We start from the raw sequence: 24,626 nt of genomic DNA, 5'->3' as shown, positions 1-24,626 counted from the left end.
TGAATAAAGTGAATTTATATTGTGTTTTTCTGTGCAGTTTTTTTATATTTCGTAGACCGGAATTGGGCTCCCAATTACATTTTCCCTTAAAAAAACGCCGAAATTAAAGCAATTTTTTGCAGATTTTCGCCTGAATAGCTTAAATATAAAGATGGAAATATTATTTTGGGAAAAAAGTAGTAGATTAACAAAATTTTTATACTTATACCTGTTTTGAATTTGAAAACTTAATTAATAAGGTCACTACAGAGATGGGTAGAATTTTTGTTTCAAGATTATGGATATTCGAGCGTTTACAGGGCTAATGACCTGTCATAGGTTGGGTTCAAGTGGCCACTTTTATGTAGAATTCTACAACATTCCCCATTCCGCTTATTAGCGAATATCCATATCGGTGACATTTTTGGTTTTTGTATATATGTCATGAAACAAGGAAAGCTTTCGCTAGCGCGTTTGGAGCGCCATCTATGATATAAATAATAATGTACCTACTCCCCCTTGGGATAAAACCCAGAATTGTGTGTGTATAAATATGTAAATATATATACACATACCAAAAATAATATTAATAAGGTCCTTTACTGTTTATCAAAATCAATAGAAAATGCTTGGAAAATATATATGAAAAGAAACTAATCGATTTCAGCAAGAATGTATAATATTACTGTGGTGATACTCGTATTGTTTGTTAAAAAACTATTAAACTAAGCCAAATTTTTTTTATTTCTAAAATTACTCCGCATGTGTCGTCAGGGGTTCTCTTCCGTTTATTAACCTTTATCACGTGGGTGAGATTCATCATACTCAAACATTGCAAACTCAAACCTGGTAAAAGAAGAAGTATAAAAATTGGAATATTGTTTTCAGGCGTTACCTAGTAGGTGATTTGGTTTAGCCGGATGAATCTCACCCACGTGATAAAGGTTTCAACTCTTTTACTTCACAAAAGTCAACAGATGGAAGAGTTGAGGAAATGTGGATGTTCAAACATGGGTAGATTGGTGAATGTTACACAGTGTGTAAAGTGGCCACCTAAACCAACCAATGACAGGTCATAAGCCCTGTAAATGTCTAGACTTCCATATTCCGTTCTCAAAAATGTTTTCCCTCTCTGTTGAAATAAATTATTTTTTTATTATTTACAAAACATGTAATACATACTAAACTACATATTAAACTCCCAGGATTTTATTATAAACCTCATTTGGGACCGTACATTTAGAAAAAACATTTTTGTAACAATACATAATATCATAAATCATAGATTGTTTTTACGAATTTTTTAGTACATTTTCAAAAAACTTTGAGATACAATTTGATGCTCTAATTGTTACCACGCGCTAAAAAACATTTTTTGTGTCAAATTTCCCGTAGGGCTAAAGTGTTTCGTTGTTGCGGTTACTTGTCCAAATAAGTAAAAAAATATTTTGAAATCAGCAACGTTTTTTTATAGATTGTAAAATACATATTTCATAAATAAAACTCTTTTATTGTACTTAATTTTTTTTAATTAAGTATATTATATAGCAGACACAGGTTCGGTTTTCTCGGATGACATTCGCAGTTTAGAGAAATTTGTGCAAAATGGGCGGAACGTTTGTATGAGCTGGCGAATCTAAGGATTATGGCCGGCTGTAAATCTCGTGATGTCAGAACCAAGCTTAGCTGCCCACAAAATCGGTCAACTCTACTTTATATCTACTTGTATATGTATGTATGTAGGTAAACACATTTAAATAAATACGGGGTTTGTGTATTCTAAGTATTAAGATTGTAATTATTATTCAATAATTCGAAACACAAAGAGTCGTTCATAATGTCAATATAATCTTTATGACTAACAAGAAAAGGCGTTGTTTTACCAATGACAAATATACTCGTTACAAGCGTGAAGAAAATAGCATTTCAATGAAATTTTCAGTGTTTTTTTAATAATAGTTATTTGTTCAAAGATTATCAAACCAAGCCAATGTTTGTTTTTTTAATACAGTTTTGTATTATTTTATCAGCACTATTATTTTAAAAGTTTTGTTATTTTGGAATTACTCCGCCCCCCGACGCGCGACGTCCCAAACTCTCTATGGTAAGTTGTCCTAATGGGTGGGTTGGCTTATCGGTAACCGAAAATGTATAAAAATGTCATCTATTGATTTCAGAGATTTTTCGATCTTCAGAAATTTTTATCAATTTTTTTTTTTTAATTAATATTTTCATACGTTTTCGCGAACTGTTTACCGGGCGTAAGAAAACATTTTTATATCCCATTTCCCGTTGCACTGAACTTTCTCATTCGTTGGTCATTCATACCTTCATTTTTCTAGTGAACATTCATCGTGATTAGACGTGATACTACGCAGAAATATACCGTGGTGTGAGATGATAAAGGTTTTAATCGCAATGCGACTACCGTGAAGAACAGAATAGATATCGCATATTTAGGACAAAAACGACTTAACTATAAAAAGCTTTAAATGAGTTAAAATCACGACTTTAATAAACATTGTGCCATCTTTCTGCCTTTAAAAAAATGCAACATTCGGATGGGAATACGACGAAACCGTTACATCGGTATTTTTATTACTCAGCGAATTTAGATTCCGTGGCAGTACGGAAGCGACGCAATTATTACATTGCTGTGTGAAGGACGCAACGCAGACAAACATATTGTGACCGAAAGCCGGTTGAGTCAATTTTATTCCGATAAAATTGACATGTTTACTTATTTTTTTAAATATTAACACGACCAATTTAGCTTTGTGATTGTTTCGTTCCGACTTACCGATAATCTTAGTGACTTGTTTAAGTTAATGTGATTTTATTATTTAAATTATCGATAATCTTAGTGACGTACGTTTGTGTAGTTTCGTGAATGAATAAAAACATGTGTTTTGTGACCTGATCTGACGTAATAAAAAATATGTATTTAAAAAAAATTCAAGTGCTTTTGTTTGTTTTTTGTCAATCTAATAATAATTCATTAAATATATGACTTGTTTAAACGTATAATACTTCTACTGCCTACTTACCTTTGTTTTGTATATTTACTTTCAATTTATTAATAAATATACCAGTCTCGAAGATGTCGCGAAAGCGATGAAACCGGTCACTGGATATTCCAAATTTGTAGATTAAAGTATCACTCGTCTTTTATTTCTATAATAAATTCTATTTTTGAGGCTAGTCAGCAGGTGGGAAAGAGAACATGGAAAGTATATAATATATAATACTTCGTTATGTCTTCCGGATTCGAGACATAGCCGTCTTCTTGTAAGGACTCTCTCCTAGAACCGGCGCGGCGGCTGTCGCATTTCTTAAACTGTACACGTTATAAATCATTTTCGTAAATTCTTTGTATATTGTGGTGAAACTAAAGAAGTCGGTTTATTTTAATAGTTATTGTTTCAACCCAGACGTGTGCAAAGTTAAATGAGTATTCATTCGAGCAAAGGACGAGTTAATAGCTAGTGTCTTGGACAAGAAGTTACGACCACACAATGCGATAAATTGGAATTTAAGTCATATAGCCTAAATGTCACTTTCAGCTACCAGTATCAGAATCCAATTTAACTCTCAGATAATTATAACTCTTGGGAACAACTCTCGGGAGGCAATGTCTTAGTTATTTGTTTAATTAACTACACTTAATGATTTCATACAGTTTCTATTATATTTAAAATATTTTTGTACGACATTTCGTTAAACACATTTGTTTTATTTAAAATAAATTTCAAAGGATGCGTTTTACAAACCAGTGAGTAAAGACCAAATATCTAATTATCTATGTTGTGTAAGTTGTGTTTGTCTTAATTTGTATAAAAGAATATTTTTTAACAAAAAATGAAAAGATAAATAAAGTATACAAAAAACAATCATAATAACCAGCCTAACCCCGAGACCGTCTTATTTTCCGATTTTTCAAATACTTAAAAACCCATTACGGTTACAAAAACATTATAGGTCAAGTAGACCATATTACTTAACTTAACCACCCAACCCAAAAGATCAACACAATATTTTTTAGATTAAAAAAAAAAACAGATCAATTAATTTATGAAAAAAAATATAAAAAACATATTTGCGGGTTGACAGCTTCAGAATTTTTAACTTTAAAATTTTATTTTCATAAATAAAAATATTGCAGAAACAATCCAATCCTGAAAAAAAATATATTGTGTTTTTATATTTCTTGCGTATTATAATAATGAAACATTAACATAAATTTAAAAAAATCACATAAGTACAATGTGTTTAATATTTTCGTTTTAATACCGGTGTTTCTTGCAAAATCACTTATCATACATATTTGTTTTTTGTTTGAATGAATAACCTTTAACAACAGCCTCTGAGTTTGTCCAAACTACTTTATAATAAATACTAGATAGAATAAACGTTGGTACGTAAATTATTATTCTATCATTTATAAATTTTTCTGAAACTATTTAACCAATTAAATCCTAAAACTGTGACCTTATTGATATGATAATCCAATTTTTTTATGACACACGGTAAACAAAACTTTTTTTCTGTAATTTTTAAAAGAACCTAACTTCCACTATTTGACAAGGTGAAGTAATATTTTTTTACATTCCGCAAACATTCAGATGAAATTATTTCAGCTTGCCAATTTGTCATGTCGTGTCTCGTCTAAATATTGACGTAAAATTTGTGTTTAGTTTTTAGCATAATTTTTCAAGTACTCAAGTCATTTCAACCTATAAAATAGTTGGCTGGGGGGGCTGTGCGGCATCCGTCTTAAAGCCTATCATAATTTCACAGATTTTTTTTAGGCTCCTATTTAGGTTCCAATATATGAAGGTGCTGGATATGAGACAACTGTACCTAAAAGAAGCACTTACACACTTCTGGTCGAATAATAATGAGAGATCTCAGCAAAATGTTTGCTTGAGGTTTTCCCAGAACACGAATTATGTCATACCTAAAACCCGTACGACTTAGGGACATCTCTCCTTTATCGCACCGAGAGTGTTCAATATCTCCTTGAAACTACGATAAACCCGACAATTCCATTACATCTTGGTAATGTTTTTCGCGAATTCGCTCGTAATAAACGTCATCGTGTATTCATTTTCGCAGTGCTCATGAGTGAACTGCGACTTGTCCCAGCGTTCTGCCCTGCCCGGTCGAGCCTGTTCACGGAGCTGGAAGAAGACGACATTGTCCGTATGCAAACGGTCCCTTACAGATTTTTTATCTCACACAATTATTTTAAAAGGTCGGTAAGTTTTATAATAATATTTACATCGACTAATATTAGTTAGAAATGTTTGACAATAAAGTTTTCTATATTTTTTTGGCTTGCCTTGTTAGGGACCATAATCCGGTTTGAACGGCTATATCATTCACTATTCTATTTATGTTAAAACATACATATTTCCTCAATTCTTCCATCTGTTAGTTTGTGTAAAGTTTAAACACTGAAATCTTTTTTGATGTGAGTGAGATTCATCTGATTAAACTATTTCACATACATATTAGGCGACTCCTGAAAAAAATTACATTGTTTGTGTTTCTTCTACTAGTTGGTTTAATAAATAATATTTTGAATTTGTCCAAATGTAGTTACTCTTCTGTAAAACATCAATCTTTTTAACTCCCTAGGAGGTAAACATTAATATTTTTCTACACGCATTTAAATTAACTTAATAAAATTATAAAAATTTAAAAAAATAATATTTTCATTATTACTCAAAATAACTGGCATTGTTTTCCAAAAGTATTTGTAGGATAATTATTATTTGAATTGATTTACATAGTTTTCTCTCCGTCTCTTCCCAAAATACATTATTTGACTAAACAACACTTTGTCGAGTTGGAGCCCTTAAAATCCAGTGCTCCACTTGTCAAGTAACTCCCACTTCCTGAGGGAACAGATTCATTAATTAAAATGTTCCCATCCGGCTGGAAATTTCATTAATTATCCGTTTTTCGCGTTAATGATTAACCCACAAACACATAAGGCTGATCCAATCAGTTTGTACACAGCCGTTTTATTTTTAGATTGATTATAAATTAAATATCCACCGTAAGTAATCCAAATGAATGAATAAATTTAACCCAACACTTAACTCGCAATATTTTGAGTATATTTAAGTCACAATAGACATATTTTTTTATTAATTCATAATTTTTTTGTGCTTGTATGAGTGCGTTTAACAATTCGAATAGTTTTACCTAATGTTAATATTAAAATTATGTCAAAATATTTGTTAACTTATACTTTATTTTAATCCTGTTAGGATTTTTTCTTAAAACTAATACCTCAACTAAGACAAAGGAATTAATTTATGTATATGTATTTGTGGATTTTTTATATATGTGTTAACTCGTAAGAGATGGCTACGTTTCGAAACCGGTAGACATAGAAAAGTAGGTATGTAGTTATATACTATTATTGATTAACATTTCGTGAAGTAATTACTACAATAAGCTGCCACAAGAGCTGATCTCAACGTGTAGTCTCAATGAGTTTGAAAATATACTAGATTTGTTTCGGAAAAGTTAAAATGCATCAAAAACCAACTTTAATTAAAATGGATTTAAGCATGTCAGCTTTAAGTTGCTAATCAAAATAAATAAAATAATAATAATAAATCGGTTACTTCAAATTCAGAATTTTTTAATTACCCACTAAAAACACATTTTTGTATCTTCTTTAAGAGTGCAGTATCTAAGATAGGCACGTTTCTGAGAAAAACGCGGTAAATGATAAAAATCTTTATTTTTGTAGTAGTTTTAATACTATTCATGCCATCACTATATGCCATGTACCAAAAAAAGGAAAAAACCGAGAGAATAATAATATGTTTGTTTAAATTACAAATGAAACATAAAAAAAAATATAAACATAATTACAAACGGAAAATCTAATTACAGCAGTTTGAGCTTCCTGAATTTCATGATTCCTGTAGAAATACGTAAGTGAGACTAAAATAAAAAAAATTTCTTCGTAATTACGAATCTGTTTTTAACAAAATGTTATCAATAATACTATTTATTGCACTCTTCGTATAGACGGCAGATGTATAAACGTATGCTTTGAAACTGAATAAAAATAAAAATTTATATAATATTTTTAATGACAAAGTCGAAATTTTGACATTTTGAGGATTTTGTGACATTAAATATTTAATGAATAGTGGAATAAATTTACGTTTGTCTGTTGTGTATTAAATTCATCATTCGTAGCATTTTATTTAAACTATGCAGATTTCACTAAGTATACGCCAATAATGATTCTACTCTCTTTTAAAAAGAAAAATAAATTAGTTTTTTTTTTATTTTTAAAAAGCTATTTTTAGAATTTCAAACCTTTAAAGATGCAATGTTATAATGAACAATTTAAAAATAAATACTTTGAAAAGTTTGAAAATTGAAATTTTTATTGTAATTCATTGAGGAAAATTTAATCGATATGAAACCAGAAACAATACGATTTTTCTATGAACGAACACCCGACGTTTAAGGACTTATACCATTTTTATACAATTATCGTCATCATTCACCTTTTTACATCAGGTGGTGAATAGGGCATTACATTAGTAAACTAAATGCACCGAATTTTGATCATTTGTTACATGAAGGTAAGGTGATTAGTCTTACTCTTCAGGTGCCAGTGCAGGAATAATGATACATTGCATTTTGAACAGCCTGTAAAATAAAAACTTCACGTCATCCCTGTCAGGAATAGAACCCAGGACCTCTAAAATTGTAGGCGAACCCGCGAACTAGGACACAAAGAGGCTGACTTATCTTCGCTCGATTTTCAAACTTAGGGTTTTTGCCTGAGAGAAATAATCAGGTCGAAAACCAGGGTTCCGGCTTTACATCACATACAGAATTGTTTTCTTCATCCACCTGGACACAGAAAAGGACCATAAAGTATATTATTAAATAATCATTTTAGCACAATATTTATAAAACTATAGCTAATGCGTAGTGCTCTGCTGTGTTTTCTTTTGTTTAAAATTAAAAATGGTCTGGTTTATACAAATTTCAATATTGTTTATCAAAACTCGACAAAATATAAACTTCTGGTAAAACAGACATCGTTAAAGCGGTTTTTCGTAGAAAAGATATTTTTGTTTTAAAAAATAGATGATTGTATTAATCGGAAACATTATACAAATGCACTAAATACTAATGAAAATACTATGAAGACTTCAGTACCTTCAATTTAAAACATCGGAAAATTAAATGACTGTTTGTATCGAAATAAGATTATTAAAGCTATATAAGGAAGCTTAAATGGTTTGAGCAGTATTCAAATGAGTGTTTCTAATGGGCATAACTTGAAGGGTCCAAAAATGGTTTTTATAGATTTGTTCTATAATAATGTTTTTTTTTTCAATCTAATGTCAAGAATGTGCAGATTATGCGAAGATATTTTACAGATGATGATTAAGATTAAAGAAGTGTTTTTATTCTAATACTATATAGGGTGAAAGCACCAAATAATGACCGTTTAAGGTTCAGTTTGTAGTGAAATCCACATTAAAGGTATAAATTTAATTATTTAAGCGTACAAAATAAAAGAAAACAATAATAAACACATTGATTTTTAAAAGTACTTTTACTTTTTTATTGAAATACGAGTACTACAATTATAATAAATATTACTCTAAAAAGATAGCAGAATCACCAGTGAATGACCACTCTTATTCCAGTAAAAATAATATTCAGATTAAGTTACATCATAACATTATAAAACACATTAGAATATGGAAATATTTAAAGAATTGACTAAGAAATAGCATCAAATAAAACACTTACCACACCTTTCCTTATAAAAACACTATCAATCTCAGAACAATAACGGGAAGACGCACTATTACATTTTGACAACTTACAGTTCAAAACTGATAGATTTGTTTCTTACCAAAAGATGTGTCCGCCTACTGCTTTTGTCATATTTTCTAGTGTTAAATTTTTTTTGACTGGACACATGTAGCAATTCTTATTATATTCTGTTTTATTTACCAATGGTCACTTACTGGGGGGTGGTCATTTACTGGTACTTTGACTCTATTATGTATGTTTGGTCTAGTTCTCTCAACCATTCCGTACAATTTGTATCTTTCGAAAACTCATCAGTGAGAAATGGCTTAAAGCAAATTACAGTACAGCATATAGTGTGCGTGTACTGTATAGATTGGAAGAAATGTAAGTGCAGGAAGATTGGTAAATCTTACACAGTGTATAAAATGGTCTATAAACCCTGCAAATGGCCAGATTTCTATATTCTTTTAATTAAAGTGTTAAAATATGTTAATTTAAAAAAACTCTATAGTTTTCTCTCGGATTTCTGCTATTTGCATTTAAAGATTTTGACGTAAAAGTTGCTTATATATGAAATAAAATAACAAATTCACAAGAAATAAATAAAAAGGAATACTAAATAATCAAATACTGTTTTCCAATCTTCAAAATCAAATTAACATCATCAGAAAACGTCGAATCAAAAAGAATTGCACACAAATCCTTTTATGCTTTTATGTATAAAAGAGCTTTTATGTTTAACTAGGAATTAAATTCTCTGAGAACTGTCAGCAAATCTCTATAAGAGGTTGGCAAATAGTCGACAAGTTCCTAAAAAAAGGTTTGACATAATATTTAATTCCAAATTGTAAAAAAAAAACATACATTTACAAAAAATTAAATACTTAGTATATTAATGTATTGAATTCATTTAAAAGGGAAACATAGTCGTACGGGTTATACCAAGAAATAAATTTTATTATAATTTGATATTATAAATGGTAAAACTAAAACCAATCAAATATATCCACTATAATAATAAAAAATATGTCATAGCTATGGATTGTGAAAGTTGGTGAAGTGTGGTTTGATGGAGATACTCGTGCATTTGAGGGTGTGTAAGTGTGTTAGAAGGTAATAATAAAATAAAAAAATTCATCTGGTCGCTTCGCACCACTCAGTCATTTAACTGGATTTATTTGGTGGTAAAGTATTATTATTTTTGAGTAAAGTGGTAGCTGATTATTCTGATTAATCTAAATAAATTTTAACATACTTAAATGACAAAACACAAGATACCAAAACTAAACTTCTGTGATTTGAGGGTAAGTACTTGAGGAGAATATAAAGTCCGAGGGCGGACCAATGGGTCTGATATGAGGCTGTTAGCAGTCTCCTATAACGAGCAATTTGAGGATGTGGCAGTGAATCTGACTTGGACACGTGCTGCGTATGCCTTAAGAGAGCCTTAACCCAACTTGCCTCTTCTTCACACCTACGAGCTCCCGCCGTCGTGACACTTTTTCAGCTGCATTCGATAAAGCTTGGGGATGCAGGATAATTGTAGGAAGAGACGAAAGTGCTGGTTGATGATAGCATCTCTTGAAAGAATCTGGTGATGTGCACATGCTCCACAATATCGCGAGCAGCTGTGGCAGCTTTATTCCTTCGATTGAACGCAAACAAATGGTGGCGAAAATGCTTACTTTCGTCCCCTTAACGTTCCAGTTTAAAGGCTTCTAATCAAAATAATATAACATGCAACGTAAAAGCAAACACAATGTCTTGTAAAGCAAAAAAACAAAAAGTCTTGGCGTCCTCCGTGGTGTTCCGGGTTCGATTCCCGGTGAGAATAAAAAAAAATGTGATTTTTCTCAAGCCTAGGTATTCTGTGATGTAATTCACCACTGTAATAGGGCCTCCTGGCCTGTTGTGGTGAAAAAAAAACTTTTCTTTTAAATAGTTAAAATAACATTTACCATTTTGTTTTGCTCATTTTTTTAAAATGGGTACAACTTATGTTAGCACTTGATACTATGCGGTGTTGATATTTTTTATTTGTTGTGCTGGAATCAATTGAATTCTTCAATAAAATAACAGCTTACGAAACATTTTTTTTTTATTTGCCACTTGAAAGTTTGTTCACTTCTGCTTTGTACGAACTGAGCTGTAGACGTAGCTGTTACTCCGGCCAAAAGTATTGGTGTTACTAGCTAAAGGTCTATTCAGAAATTCCTGGCAGGAAGCGCCCAACAATGAAGGGCCTTCCCCAAAACACAGTCTGACGATCAAACTAAGAGAGAATTTCTTCCAGAAAGAATTTATTTCAATGGTGGGACTTAACTTCAGAGCGGTTAAAAGCTTTTCTCCAAGGCGCTAGGTTTGTTGCTGTTACGGTCTGAAAAGAAGAATTAAAAAGGCAATAAATAAACTTTCATTATTCTCGCGTACACCGCCTTTCATTTTTCAAGCATACATTTCATATTATTTCGGCGTTACTTGCTTATTACAAGTACAAATATTTTATACCTAGTTCTTAATTTCATCTATGTTCTCGAGAATGAAGAATACAGTTCTATTGTTACTTGGAGGAATGTTTTCGAATGTTTTCTGTTTTCTAAGTAAAAATTCTGAAAAAATAAATTGAATGGGGATAAGTAAATTTAACGTCTTAGTAAAGCGGTTTACCCATTAAAGGGCCTGGGTTCGATTTCTGGCAGGGTCAAGGTAAAATATTCGTTTTATAGGTAAAAAAATCAATATTTAACTGTCCCTAAACTGGTGTTGTAAAAGAATTAGAAACGTCACAATAATCAAAAGTGATTAGGTTGTGATCACTGCAAGATACTCCCATCGCGTTTTCGATCAAAAACTGAAAACTGGTCAAACTTTGACGCTCAGTTCACGAATCAAATGGATCGAATAGCTAAAATGGACATTGGAGTTCAGGAAGTGGCGTCTTGTATAACTCAAGCGATAATTGATTGTGCAGATAATGCGCTAGGACGAACTTCCCTTCCTCCTTTGACTCGCCACAAATGATGGAAATCCAATCTTTCGGCATTAAAAACACTTTCAAATCGTGCACGAAGAGCTCTCGGTAGGGGTCGCCGAACTGGTTGTAATCCTTTAACATTGTCTTTACTACATGCTAATTTTAGAATGGCAGACAATAAATACAAAACTGCAATAGATAAAGCCAAAAGACTATGTTGGCGCCACCTAGTAAATCAACTTTCAAAATCTGATCCCTGGGGTGCTCTATACAAATTTATTTCCTCTAATAAATTGCAAGATAAGCCCATTACTGGTATTAAACATCCTTTGACCGGTGTCATTACACTCACTGCAGTAGACACGGCTTCAGCTCTGCTTGATGCACTTATCCCTTCTGATGACATAGCTTCAGATTCTCTTCATCATGCACAGATTAGAGAACATGCATTAACAGTTCCGCTCACTTCATCGTCACTACCTATCTCTTCATTAGAAGTTGGAAAAATCGTCTCCAATCTCAATCTAAATAAAGCATCTGGTCTAGATCGAATTGATCCCGCGCTTGTAAAAAGGTGCTGGTCCTTGGCCCCATTTGAACTCCTTACCATGTTTAATATTTGCCTTTCCGAAGGTGTCTTCCCAGATTGCTGGAAAACAGGATTCGTGCAACAACTTCAAAATTATTCAGCTCTAATATTTATTTTGATGCCACACTATTTCTGTTATTTGTAAATAATATTTTTCAATTTATTTTGAAAACAGATTTCACTGATACAACGTATTTAATAAATGCACGAAAAGATCTAAAATACGAAAAATCGTTAAAACTTACATATCGTCGGGTTTCTGGAACAAATTGGTAACTAACATTTTACAAGTAGTTGAAATATTGCACTTTCGAAGTTAAAATCTCGTCCCTTATCAACAATTCAAATAAAACTTCGAGATGAATATAACACAATATTATTTTTTGTATTTATAAAATGTAAATTTTTTTTATTTATTTTTACCTCAAATATTATTTGATGCCAGTTATGAATCAATTCCATTTTTCGAAAAATTATATTTACCGACTTGCTCTAAAAACCTGAGAATATTAGGTCTCTCCGGTCCTGAGATACCAACGCCTCATGCAGCTCACATCCGTCCACTGGCGACATGTTATGCCACAAGAGTGAGGAAGGATACAAGGAAGAAAAGCTCCACCCACCCAAGCGGTCAAGAAATACAAGAAAAATATTACTTGCTTTATCTCTCAGATCCGATGCGACCTTCGGAGTGTAGAGCAATAACCACTGTTCTTCAATCTTCTTGAGAAATGGTTGCGACATGTCCAGAACAACCGAAGAAAGATGTTTTCGAAGCGGACTTTTATGATGACGACATATGTGCGTATATTTAAAATGAATACTGAAGTATTTTTACAATATATTGAGTTTTTCTACTGACATTTCTTGGTGGAACTGCATTTTAATTATAATAATAAAAATACTTTTTAGTTTTATTCCACTTTTATTTATATATATATATATTTATTTATTTTTTTACCAGTGACCGGGTTTCGTCGTGACCGACATCGTCAGACTAGTGGGAGACTAAACAAATTTCTATGTTATATACAAGTGCATTCAGGAGTTGTAAATTATGATTTTATATAATTATGTTCACAAAAGAATTTAAAATAAAATCATTTTTGTATAAGGTAATAACAATTGCAAGAATATAAGTTTTGTTTGAATGTATATAATAAAAATATATATATATTTTACACCAGTTTTTTTTAGTCTCCCACGAGTCTGGCGATGTCGGTCACGACGAAACCCAGTCACTGGTAATTTTTTTTTTTTTTAATAGTTGATTAAAACTATGAGGAATTTTTATTATTTTAATTATTCTTATTAGTTTTATTTTTATTTTTGGGATGTTTCGTTTTACATTTCAATGTTAGAACTTTTACCGTGTCGTAAATTGGTATAATTCGTAGCACTGCGATGTTGTTCAGACACCTAGGAACAAGTTTCTCTAGTTAAATGTATGTGATTTACCAACAATATAATTTTGGACGTGGTTCTGCGAACGAATTTCGGCAACTTTTCTCATGCTGGAAGCTTAGACAATTCCGTCGGAATACCAGAGTGGATCTCTGTTGCGGAATGGAATATGGTGACCGTAGTAAGGGCTGTTAATGGATACAAACGACCGGCAGAGGAATACTGACCGTACTGAGCATTTTCGAGGGTACGTGTAGGGTGAATATATTAGTCGAACCAGCTTAATCTTGACCATGACACCTTCGTTGTTTCAGAAATACTAAAAATTTGTTCTTGTCATTGTACAAAAAAAATCTGCGTTTTTATGATTTATCCAAATACTTCAATTTTGGACTGTTTTTAACTAGCGGTGAATTACTGTGATTTTTTAAATGTCCAGGCGAATGAGTAATGCATTTCTAAGTAAAAAATATTATCAAAACTACGGAGGAGTATTTCCGATTTTTTGTATACTCTCAGATAAAAATCCTGAAAAAAGAAATTGAGTGGAGATAAATGTTAGTAGTTGGCGTGTTTGCTTACCATGCTTGAAGTACTCGGTTTATTTCCTGGCAGGATGGACATGAAATATTGGTTTTAAACGTGGTTCTTAAATGGAATATTTTGTTATGATGGTCCGAGGAGTGGAGACCGCGTGTTGGTCTCGGTCCATGCCCCCTATTCCTTTTCATCAATCTGTATAGAGTTTGTATTCTAAAAAAAAAAATTGGTAAACTTTCCTCTGGGCGCAGCTAATAGTGTCCTCAATATAACTGCCGCGGTTGGATGGGTTTTGAAATCCCCACAATTAAATATTTAATTATTTCTGGGCTGGTAGTTGAAGTGTAAAACTTATCACCTTACCTTACGTGAAACATAAATTATGAAAAAAGCTGTAAATAGAGTACACATGCAGTGCTATATACATTACTGCGTGCGGATAGGGAAATGCTAAAAAATTTAGAATTGAGTTGAATTAGAGCAGAGTTCGAATCTCGGACCGCTCTTTTGATTTTAGCAGAGACGAAGAGAGTTAAATTTACATCAATAAATCACGATTTATTAATCTGTGGCTTAAGTCTAAAAGGGTCAATGTCATAAATCACAGCATTATAACAGAGTTCCTTAACCGCTATTTTTTTTCTTCTATAATAAATTGGTTGAGGTGTTTGAAACTATTTTCAATAACAAAACCATTACAAATACATGTTTATATATATTTTTTTCATACGTGTATTTTTGAATGACACCAAACCTCTTCAAAATTTGGTCAAGAAAACAATGAAATCCAACAATGATCCTTTTAGGCCCAAGACAAAAATATCAGAACTTATAAGAGCGTGTCAAAGTCAATTCAAGAAAAGCCAATTTTCGAACACAGACAGAAGGTAAATGTTACATAATAATTCAATCTCTGTCAAAACAAAAAAAAAACCTTTTGAATTGATTGTTTATATATACATTTTTATATTATAAACATTTATATATTATAAACTTGCAAATGTATCATTTCGTTAGAATGTATTCCTCACTGTGAAATCTCGTACAGAAGAATGTTTTAGAATCTATTTTTAACAAATATAGTTTACTATAATGACCATCATAGCCACGGTTTTTTTTTTCAATTTTGGCAATTTTTCCTACCAATCTTCAGATAAAATTATATCGATCTTTGAGTTTATCAAAAATAAGATTTTTGGTACCCTTATTTGATAAATTTAATAGTTTTTAAATAAAAATAAACAGCATTAATTAATCACGTCACATATTTATTATGTGTCTGCCAAAGTGAAAACAATTTTTTAAATACGAAAAAAAAAATTGGGTCATGACTGTTCCTAAAATGGAAACATTTCATGTACACAAAACACATATTTTTTGGAATAAAAACGCCAGTTCACTCGTACTAATATAGTTAAGTCTTTTTCCACGTAAGAAATTTTATGTAGCACCGTATTTTGTATCTTGTTTAATCTAGATTTATCCACGGCCCGAAACATGTTTATTTTTCCTGAAAATCTCACGAGATTTTTAAATGTTTATACAGGAAGCACTCATTACCAACTCGTTTACTTTTCTCTGTTAAATATTTATTTAATTTTAATTAAATACAAAAATAAGTACCCAGGAGAAGTAAAGCATATAATTTTAACAATCTTCAAAACCTAAAAGATAAAGGAAAAAAGTTTTTTGTATTAATGATAGTTAAATAATGTAATAAAATGTGGTATACTATGTAATGTTATTCAAATCAAATTATTATTAATGTAGGTAAAGTATGAAAAATCGAAGAAGTATACAAAATCCTTCTAACGGGTTGCATGCTTACGATTCAGCAGGACTGTAATTTAAGACCATTGTGTAAATATTCTTGAAAAATAAACAGAAAAAAAGAAAAGAAAAATTTAACTGTTTTGTTCCTGTGCATCCACGTTTTGTTTGAACAGAAACAGAAATACAGTAATAATAATAGTTCATTAAAAACATTTTTTTTTGTGCGGCTTTATTCGTACATTGGCTGATTTACTACCAAATTGCAATTTCTTCCCATAAACAAATAAAATAAATGTTTTTTTCTTTTTTTTTAGGTTCAATACGTATGTGAAAAGAATAAAATAAAATTGAACGAGAAATATGTGAATAGTAAGTTAATTCGACAAGGACTAGAGGAGTTTCAAGGAAGAGATAGAAAATGTTCCTTCAGACGTAATTGAAACGAATTATGGAACCAGGTTGTGGTCCTGTGGCTAGTGTCACGGACTCATGAATAACAGATCCGAGGTTCAAATCCCCCAATATCACAATTCAGTTCCCATTTTAGTGTGGTGAGTTATTAACAAAGAAACAAAATTAAACATACACGTTTAAAAGTGAAAATTCTTCATGGAAGTTCATCGTAATTTATTCAAGGAATAAAAGACGAGTGATACTTTAATTCACTATTTGGATATAGTAATTGTTTTCACAAAAGTAATTATTTGGCTCATTTTTCAGTAAATAATAAAGACATCAACACAAGAACTTACCTTCTTAATTGTAATGATTGTAAAAATACATGTGACGTAGGCCAAACGGGTAGAGCTTTTAAAACACGCATAAAATAATATAAATATGGAATTCTGGTCTAATAATAAGGATAACTCAAATTTTTCCAACCGTTAATTAGAACATAAACATCTCTTCGATGAAAAAAATAAATAATAATTGCCCCCAAAGGCTATAAATTAGATTTATAAGAAATTCTTGAAATCACTAGAATAAAGCATAAACCCGAGATAAAATTAAATAATGTAAACCTATGTGCATTTCCCATTACTGTACTTGTTGTAAAAAAAATATTTTTTTATTTTTTAATAATTTTTAAAATCCTTTTCAGACATCGTAATTGACAGTCACAGAGACGGAACAATAAAGAACCCGAATCACAACAACAATATAGAACAATATTTACACTCATTAAAATACCATTATATCAAGTCATTAGTTACCTCGAAACACTTTGTGAAAAGGTCATTCACATAAAAATAACCAATTAAAATCAGTATTATGTCATTTTGAATTCTCTGTCCTTACTGTTTTATATAAATACATCCAATTTTATTATAATCATACCAGTCTTGAAGATGTCACGAAAGTGATGAAATCGGTCACTGGTTTTTACAAATTTATGGATATAAAATAAAATCCAAAATTATCATACTACAAAACCATAGAAATAATTATGGTTTTTACTACGCTTTACCTGCAAGTTTCAGGTCTGCCGACAAATATCTCAGTCTCGATTTATTTGACAACAAGTTGTCTTCTTTCATACAATCACTGAATCAATTTTAACTGTAACCATATCTCTTCGTTTTATATTCCCACTAAATTCAATTATGTTCCCTCTTTTCCTTTTTGTATCTGAACATTGTACTTTAATTACATTTCCGAGTTCTGTCCATTGAGGCACTATAATATTATATATTAATGGTTACGCCTTTTTTTTTAATAAAGCTAATTTTTACTGTATTACATTGTGTTTTCTTTTTTTTTCACGCCGTCATATTGTCTTTGTAAGTACCCGTTGGGCAAATAATATTTATATATAAATATAATATTTATGCCATTAGACCTTTTTTTACATTACCAGGTTATTATAAGATATAGAGGTTTTATCCTACGTCTCCATTCATTTTCGTTATTAAACATTATTATTGACTCGTAATCATAAAAACGTCATTTTAAATATAATAAGATATTCTGATATTTAATATACATTACTTAAACATAATGTCAGTTTGCCTAAATCAAAGATCAATATTTTGAGTTTGTCCTAATTTTCGTAGACAAGTACTGGATTCAACTGCCTGGGTTAATTATTGTTAAAATATTTTTGTAAATCCACCTCATAAAAATATTAAATTTAAATTTAATTTAATTTAATTTAATTTAATTTAAAATATTACCACCACATAAAAAATATTGTCGATAAATCCATTTCGTCCACAAAGAAGTATAGAAATTAAAAAAATAACATTTTCATTCGTTGCCTAGTATACAGGTGAAATAATTCAATTAGATGAATCTCACCCGCATAAATAAAGGCTTCAGCTCTTTAACTTCACTAACGTCAACAGATGAAAGAATTGAAGGAATATAGATGTTCAAATATGGGCAGAATGGTTAATGTTACACAGTGTGTAAAGTGGCCACTTAAACCAGCCAACGACAGGTCATTAGCCCTGTAGATGCCTAGACTTCTATTTTGCTTTCTCTTAAATGTTCTTCATCTCTGTTGTAATATGTTAAATCAAAGAAGCTTAGAAATGTAAAGCCTTTAGTTAGCCGACCTCTCGGTCAAAAAAAAATTCCCTTGTGATCGTTATTTTATAACGAATCGTCGGCGTCGTATATACGAGAATTTTAATTATTCAATCATTTGAATTACCCTCCCGGGATAAAAATTTTAATTTACGTATTTATAACAAAGGATTTGAAATTATTAATTACATAAAAAAGTTTAAAAAAGGTTTCATTTAATTCAATTTAAACCATGTAAAACATCTATTAGTTTAGTCATCTTTTAAAATGTGAAATTTTCCTAAAACATTGATAAACCTACATTTTCAATTTAGTTTTATTTATGTAATGTATATACGACTTAAGTCAATTACAACAGTTTTATGAAGAAACATATGAACAAGAAACTAAACTAAAAGAACATTAAACTGTGTAGCCAAAATAAACAAGGACAACAAAATAATATTAACATATTACAACAGAGATAAATTACACTTTAGAAAAGGTAATATAGAAGTCTAAGTATCTACAGGGTTTATGAACTGCCATTGGCTAGTTTAAGTGGCCACTTTACACACTGTGTAACATTCACCATTCTGCCCTTATTTGAACATCTACATTCCTTAAATTCTTTCATCTGTTGACGTTAGTGAAGTTAAAGAGCTGAAACCTTTATTCGTGCGGGTGAGATTCATCTCATTGAATTATTTTACCTACATACTAGGCAACGCCAACGACTGTATTATTATTTTGTTCTTAATGAAATAATCGTATTCAATATATTCAAGAACATGATAAACATACAAAAGATTTTGGGATAGGCCACACCATTCCATCTTCAACCCTCACTGTGTTAATGGCAAAGCGATCTACGAAGAGCGGGAAAACCTATCCCAAAGGATTCCAAGTTATGCGACGATTTGAGTAGTCTAGAGATTCTGGACATGGGGGCATAAAAACAAAAGGTTGATAACTAGCTAATTTTGACTTATGATGACACGTTTTTGCTGGCACCCTCCAACATACCAGTCAGAACAGTTGTTTCAATACATGAAGGTGCTGGATATGAGACAACTGTACCATAAAAGAAGCACGTACACTTCTGGTCGAACAATTTGTAAAGATCTCTGCAAAATATTCGTACGAGGTTTTCCTAGAGCACGAATTATGTCATACCCAAAACCCGTACATTTTTACTCAAAGACATGTCTTCTTTATTTTCCTTAATTGGAGGAATTTGAGTGGGAAACTCCTTGATGATTTTCCGAATATGTAAACACTTGTTTCTTTTATTTTTTCTCTCTTTTTTGTTTGAGTTTGATGTTTACCATATTGATGTGCCATATATTTATTCGTCCCAACTCAACACAGGAATTATAATCCCATGAAGTTGGAAGCATGTTTAAAAAAATCTGAAATAAACGGTTTATAAGTAAGTAATAAATTTATTTATTTTTAAAAATGAATATCTAGTATTTTTTATACAATTTTTCAACTTTATACTTATACTTTTTCTTCTTCTAGTGCCTTGCCGGGTCCCCCCGACCTTGGCGATCACTACAGCGAAAACATATCTATCTGTCCTGCGCTACTTTTTTATTTCGCAGCCAGGACGACTGCTTATTGATTTACTCGCCGTAGTGATTCCTGAGAAAAGATGACCATAGTGGTTTCCCGTTGCTTTCTCTAGTGAATTTTTCTGTCGGGGTTACCTTCTCTTAGCTGGTTGGTTTTGGTTTTGGTTTTGAGGCGCCAAAAATTCGCCTTTCATCCTCTCGTTATCTACGGTGATCACACCGCTATGAGTGTGATTCTATTACCCAGGGTTCGCGACGTGAACGCCAACGAATTGGACTATTTAGTAGTGTTGCTGATGGAATGCAACTAGGCGTTTGCAGAATTTTATAGAATCGCATCTTCCAGCAAGATGTGACTCACTGCGACCCTACTGACAGTTCGAACAATACAAATACTTATATAACAAAATACCATATTTCGATATAGTACGTTTGCGAACAATTGTAATTATTTCTAAGTAATTATTTATGTGTCCGGACGGGTGAAGAATATAGTTCTCAGTGTGAAATGGAACCAGAACCCTTGACCAGTGTTTTCGACTCTTATTGTTCTAAAATAAAACTCTTGAAAAGAAAAATCGATTAAAGATAGGTCGTTTGCCTACCATGCTAGATGTCCAAGGTTCGATTCCTGACAAGGTGGACGTAAAATATTATTTTCAAAAGTTCAACTCTGCAGAACTTTATTGTTCCTGCGGTGGAACCTGAGGCGTAAAACTGATCACTTTATATTTCATTTCAAAATGTAGAAGGTACACTGCGGTTGAAGTACCCGAGGGCGGAAAGGGAAAAGACAAGACAAGACTCCTGATTAATTAATGGTTTTCGCAGCTGGCTGAAGCATTTCCATGGTAGTTTTCCTGCCCTATCTACAAAAAGATTAGAAAATAATATTTTAAGCTGTCGAATGGGCGCGATATAAAACTCGCTAGAAAAGTTGGTATTTCTAGGTTTGATACCTGAATAAACACTTCGATAAGATTAAACAGAAGCGAGTGAAAATTTTCCTGCCAGGTATTAAATATAAAAGCGTTTGTTATTGTTAAATGTACAAATTACTTGAAATATTTTTCGATAGTTGCCGAGTTCGAGAAATGTGTTGTTATATTTCAGATAAACTTCATATTTAATTTAAGATAAAAAATACTAGCGTTCATTGACGTAAATATTTCAACGATGTTTATTTTCAGTTAGTCGTAAATAATTGTGTTAGGATACAAATTGTGGGAGAGTGGATTTTAAGCCCCGGATCTTTGATCCGAGGTCCGTGTTACTATGACGAAAGCACAATTAGTTTTTTTTTCGCATTATAAATAATAATTAAAAACAAAAATAATGTGACCTCACTGTTATCCGTGTCTAATACACATAAAGCGTATTTGTAGTATTGTAAAATCAAATCGTTATTTTAATTCCAGAATAAATTCCAGTTATTTTTTTTACATTTAAACTATATTTACTAAGTTTGTTTTTTGTAGGATTCATTAATTTGATAAAATAAAAAGAAAACGTTTTCACACTACCATGTTTTATAGTCCCTGGACTGGCACTTAAAGCGCAAGGCAGATCATCTTACCTTCGTAAATCAAAAATAATAAAGATGCGCTGCAATTGGCGTACCAATGCAGTTTCCTATGCACTATTGGGTACGAGAAGGCAATGATGATAATCATCAATTGAATACTGACTGGCCCTGGTGGAGAAAGACTTAGAAATTGAATTTTTCCCGGGTATGGAGCCTTCCAGCCTATGTTATTATGGGCGATATATAAATGAACGGTATTTTTCAAGATTTTAAGATCGTGGCGTCAACCACACCGATGTCAATTATCGAAGATGGCCACTAATCTGTTCCTTTCATCTTTCTTCTTCCTGCAGCATTTTCCTTTGGATTGATCCTGACACAATGTCGTCGCGATATTAGCATGACCCTGGAAGCCTTCGGCTGCGATCTTCAAGACACGGCTCTGGTGCGAGCGCATAAACACGTACAGCGGCGGTTTTACTTCTAGATGAGCGGTGATTGTCAAAGGACTGATGCGGGATTGGAAATCGTGTAAGGCTTACTCACTTTTAAATTAGTAATTAATTTTATAAGCGGTAATGACTCAGATCATATGTAAATGGAATACATTTACTCGTTTTCTAAAAGGCTCAGAATGACAAAAAGTTTTTACAAAATAATGTACAATGATTATTATCTTGAAAAAAAATAGGCAAATTTCTATCTCGCTGAGGTTTTTTTCGCATTACAAAGTGACGTCTTCTGTTAACAGAGCGTTTCCTCTCACACCTTGTGATATATTTTGTATTAATTAATAGATTGTGTATATCTTTTCATAAAATTTTCATAACAGTTCTTAAGCATACATAACAGTCGCGATTATTATGAATTTTATGTGTGGGAATCAAAGTGTTTGTTAACTCTCGCAAACATCTTCAGTGAAAACTGTATGTAATATTTTACGTTACAATAATTTCTCAACAATGATTTATTCATTTTAACCAGAATCTAGACCATATTTTATGTACCATATGGTCGCAATCAAAATAATAATAATTTAAATTTGAATATTGTTTCGCCTGAATTTTATCATGTTGTGAAATTAAGTCAAAATATTGTTTGCTAAAGAACAGGTAAACCAATATTCATAATTAATTTAAACAATTCTACGAATCAATTATTCTGGTATGGGTTATTTTAGTTAAACAAACACAAATATTTTTATTGACATTATTAGTACACATGCGTACTGTTTACAATATAATCAGAAATTTTAATTGACTTCGTTTACTTCACTGAATATGAAAATTGTGCTGATACACCTATACATATGCGGTATAAAGCAAATAAAATATATACTTACATTTTTGTATTTAGAAACATGTACATAGATATTTAATTAATTTTTATTTATTTTCAAATTAAGTTATCATCATAACTTTCCTATCCGCAACAAGTTGTGCATAGGGCGCCGCATTGGCATTCTTACAGCGTATCTGGATCACTTTTGTTATATAGGAGATAAGGTGATCAGTCTTTCGCTTCAGGCGTCAGTCCAGGAATATTAAAATATTGCTGTGCTTCTAGAAATCAAACCCAGGACCTCAAGTACGACCACAGAACGAGGTGTAGTTATCTCCACTTGATTTTCGTTTTTTTGTCTGAGAGTAGCCAAGAACCTGAGTTGTTATAATATACTTTGTCCCCCTTATATTTTATTTATTTTTTTAACTTTCGTCATTTAATATTTTGCAAATATATGCGGGATTATTGTCAAATGGCACTTTCTTCCAATCAATTGATAAAATCGATAAACTAGAACTTCAGAATACATGTTTTAGGTATAATTTTGGTCTTGGGAAATTTGACCACATTTCTGAATATCGTAGGCAACTTGAAGGACTCAAAATTAGACAGCGGAGAGACCATCACTCCCTCTTATTGTTCAAATTACTACATAGTCCTAATGTACCCATATTTTTCTTTAAAAAAATTTTTCAACACTCTTACAAATATGGTTTACCACAAATTATGGTTTACCTCTTCGTTCTAATTCTCAAAGTACTCTTTTAACTTCTCCCGGCCTTTCCCTCATGACTGAAGATAGCGACTGCATTCAATCATTATTTTGGTGTTCTGACTCCTGGTAGTCCTGTTCTGGGCAGAGCAAAGAGCATCAGTCGCTGAAGACCTCTGTGTAGATTTTACTGAGTCCCTCAACGGGTAGGTGAGCGACCTCTGAATCTTCTTCCCTCCATTCCGCCCATCATAACAAGCTTTTCGAAGCTGTCTGGCTCTCTCCTGGCAATTCGTCTAAAATATTTTTAGGATTTACCTGTAACATATTGCTGACAGTCAATCCTTAATATTTAATTCACCCCGATCCCCATTTGTAGCCCTCCTAACACCCAACTTAAATTTTTCTCTCTTCTTTAATTCATATAATGTCAATGCGGAATCATCTCCCATCCACTATTAAAGATGTTTCTACAATACTTATGTTTAAATAACATTTGAAGAAACATTTCCTTTCTTTTTCCTTATCCATTTTCCATTCCTTTTTCCTATTTATTCCTTTTTCTATTGAGTAAAAGTATTAATTTAAGGGCATTTATCTACAAATAATGTTATTCCTATTTTTGTAGATCTTTAGATTTTTATTTTTATTGAATACGTTTCGAAACTTAAATGATACAAATAAAACTTTTATTTTATTAGGTGATTGGAAGAAATTGCCATTTGGCAATAAGCCCGACATTGTACAATAAATTGGACTTGCCATAAATAATATATTTTTTTAAAATTGTCATTCATCATAAAATATGTAGGTATTAAGCTTATCTTCATCCAGTTAGTTTAATATTTAACGACAAAGAATATTTGTAATACAATTTGCCAAACTCACAGTAAAAGAAGTAAAGATAAATACAATTCAAACTGCGATGGATAAAAATGAAAATT

The 24,626-nt window shown here is 31.6% G+C and overlaps 1 protein-coding gene across 1 annotated transcript in view; it reads right to left on the bottom strand.

Moving 5' to 3' along the window:
- LOC148271121 (uncharacterized) overlaps positions 1-10,403 on the bottom strand; it is a gene marked incomplete at its 3' end in the record, with an annotated part of 60,779 nt that extends 50,376 nt beyond the window's left edge. The window contains exon 1 of the mRNA XM_088241809.1: positions 10,271-10,403. Coding sequence (XP_088097935.1) covers positions 10,271-10,403 — 133 coding nt within the window. The remainder of the gene's footprint in view (positions 1-10,270) is intronic.
- Between the last annotated feature and the right edge of the window lie 14,223 nt (positions 10,404-24,626).

Source organism: Micrasema longulum, unplaced genomic scaffold (assembly GCF_059751315.1).
Source record: "Micrasema longulum isolate JH-2025_06_02 unplaced genomic scaffold, ASM5975131v1 h1tg003086l, whole genome shotgun sequence".
NCBI classification, from domain to species: Eukaryota; Metazoa; Arthropoda; class Insecta; order Trichoptera; family Brachycentridae; genus Micrasema; species Micrasema longulum.
Note: the sequence above shows the minus strand (reverse complement) of the source record. Positions and strands in the feature narration are given on the sequence as shown.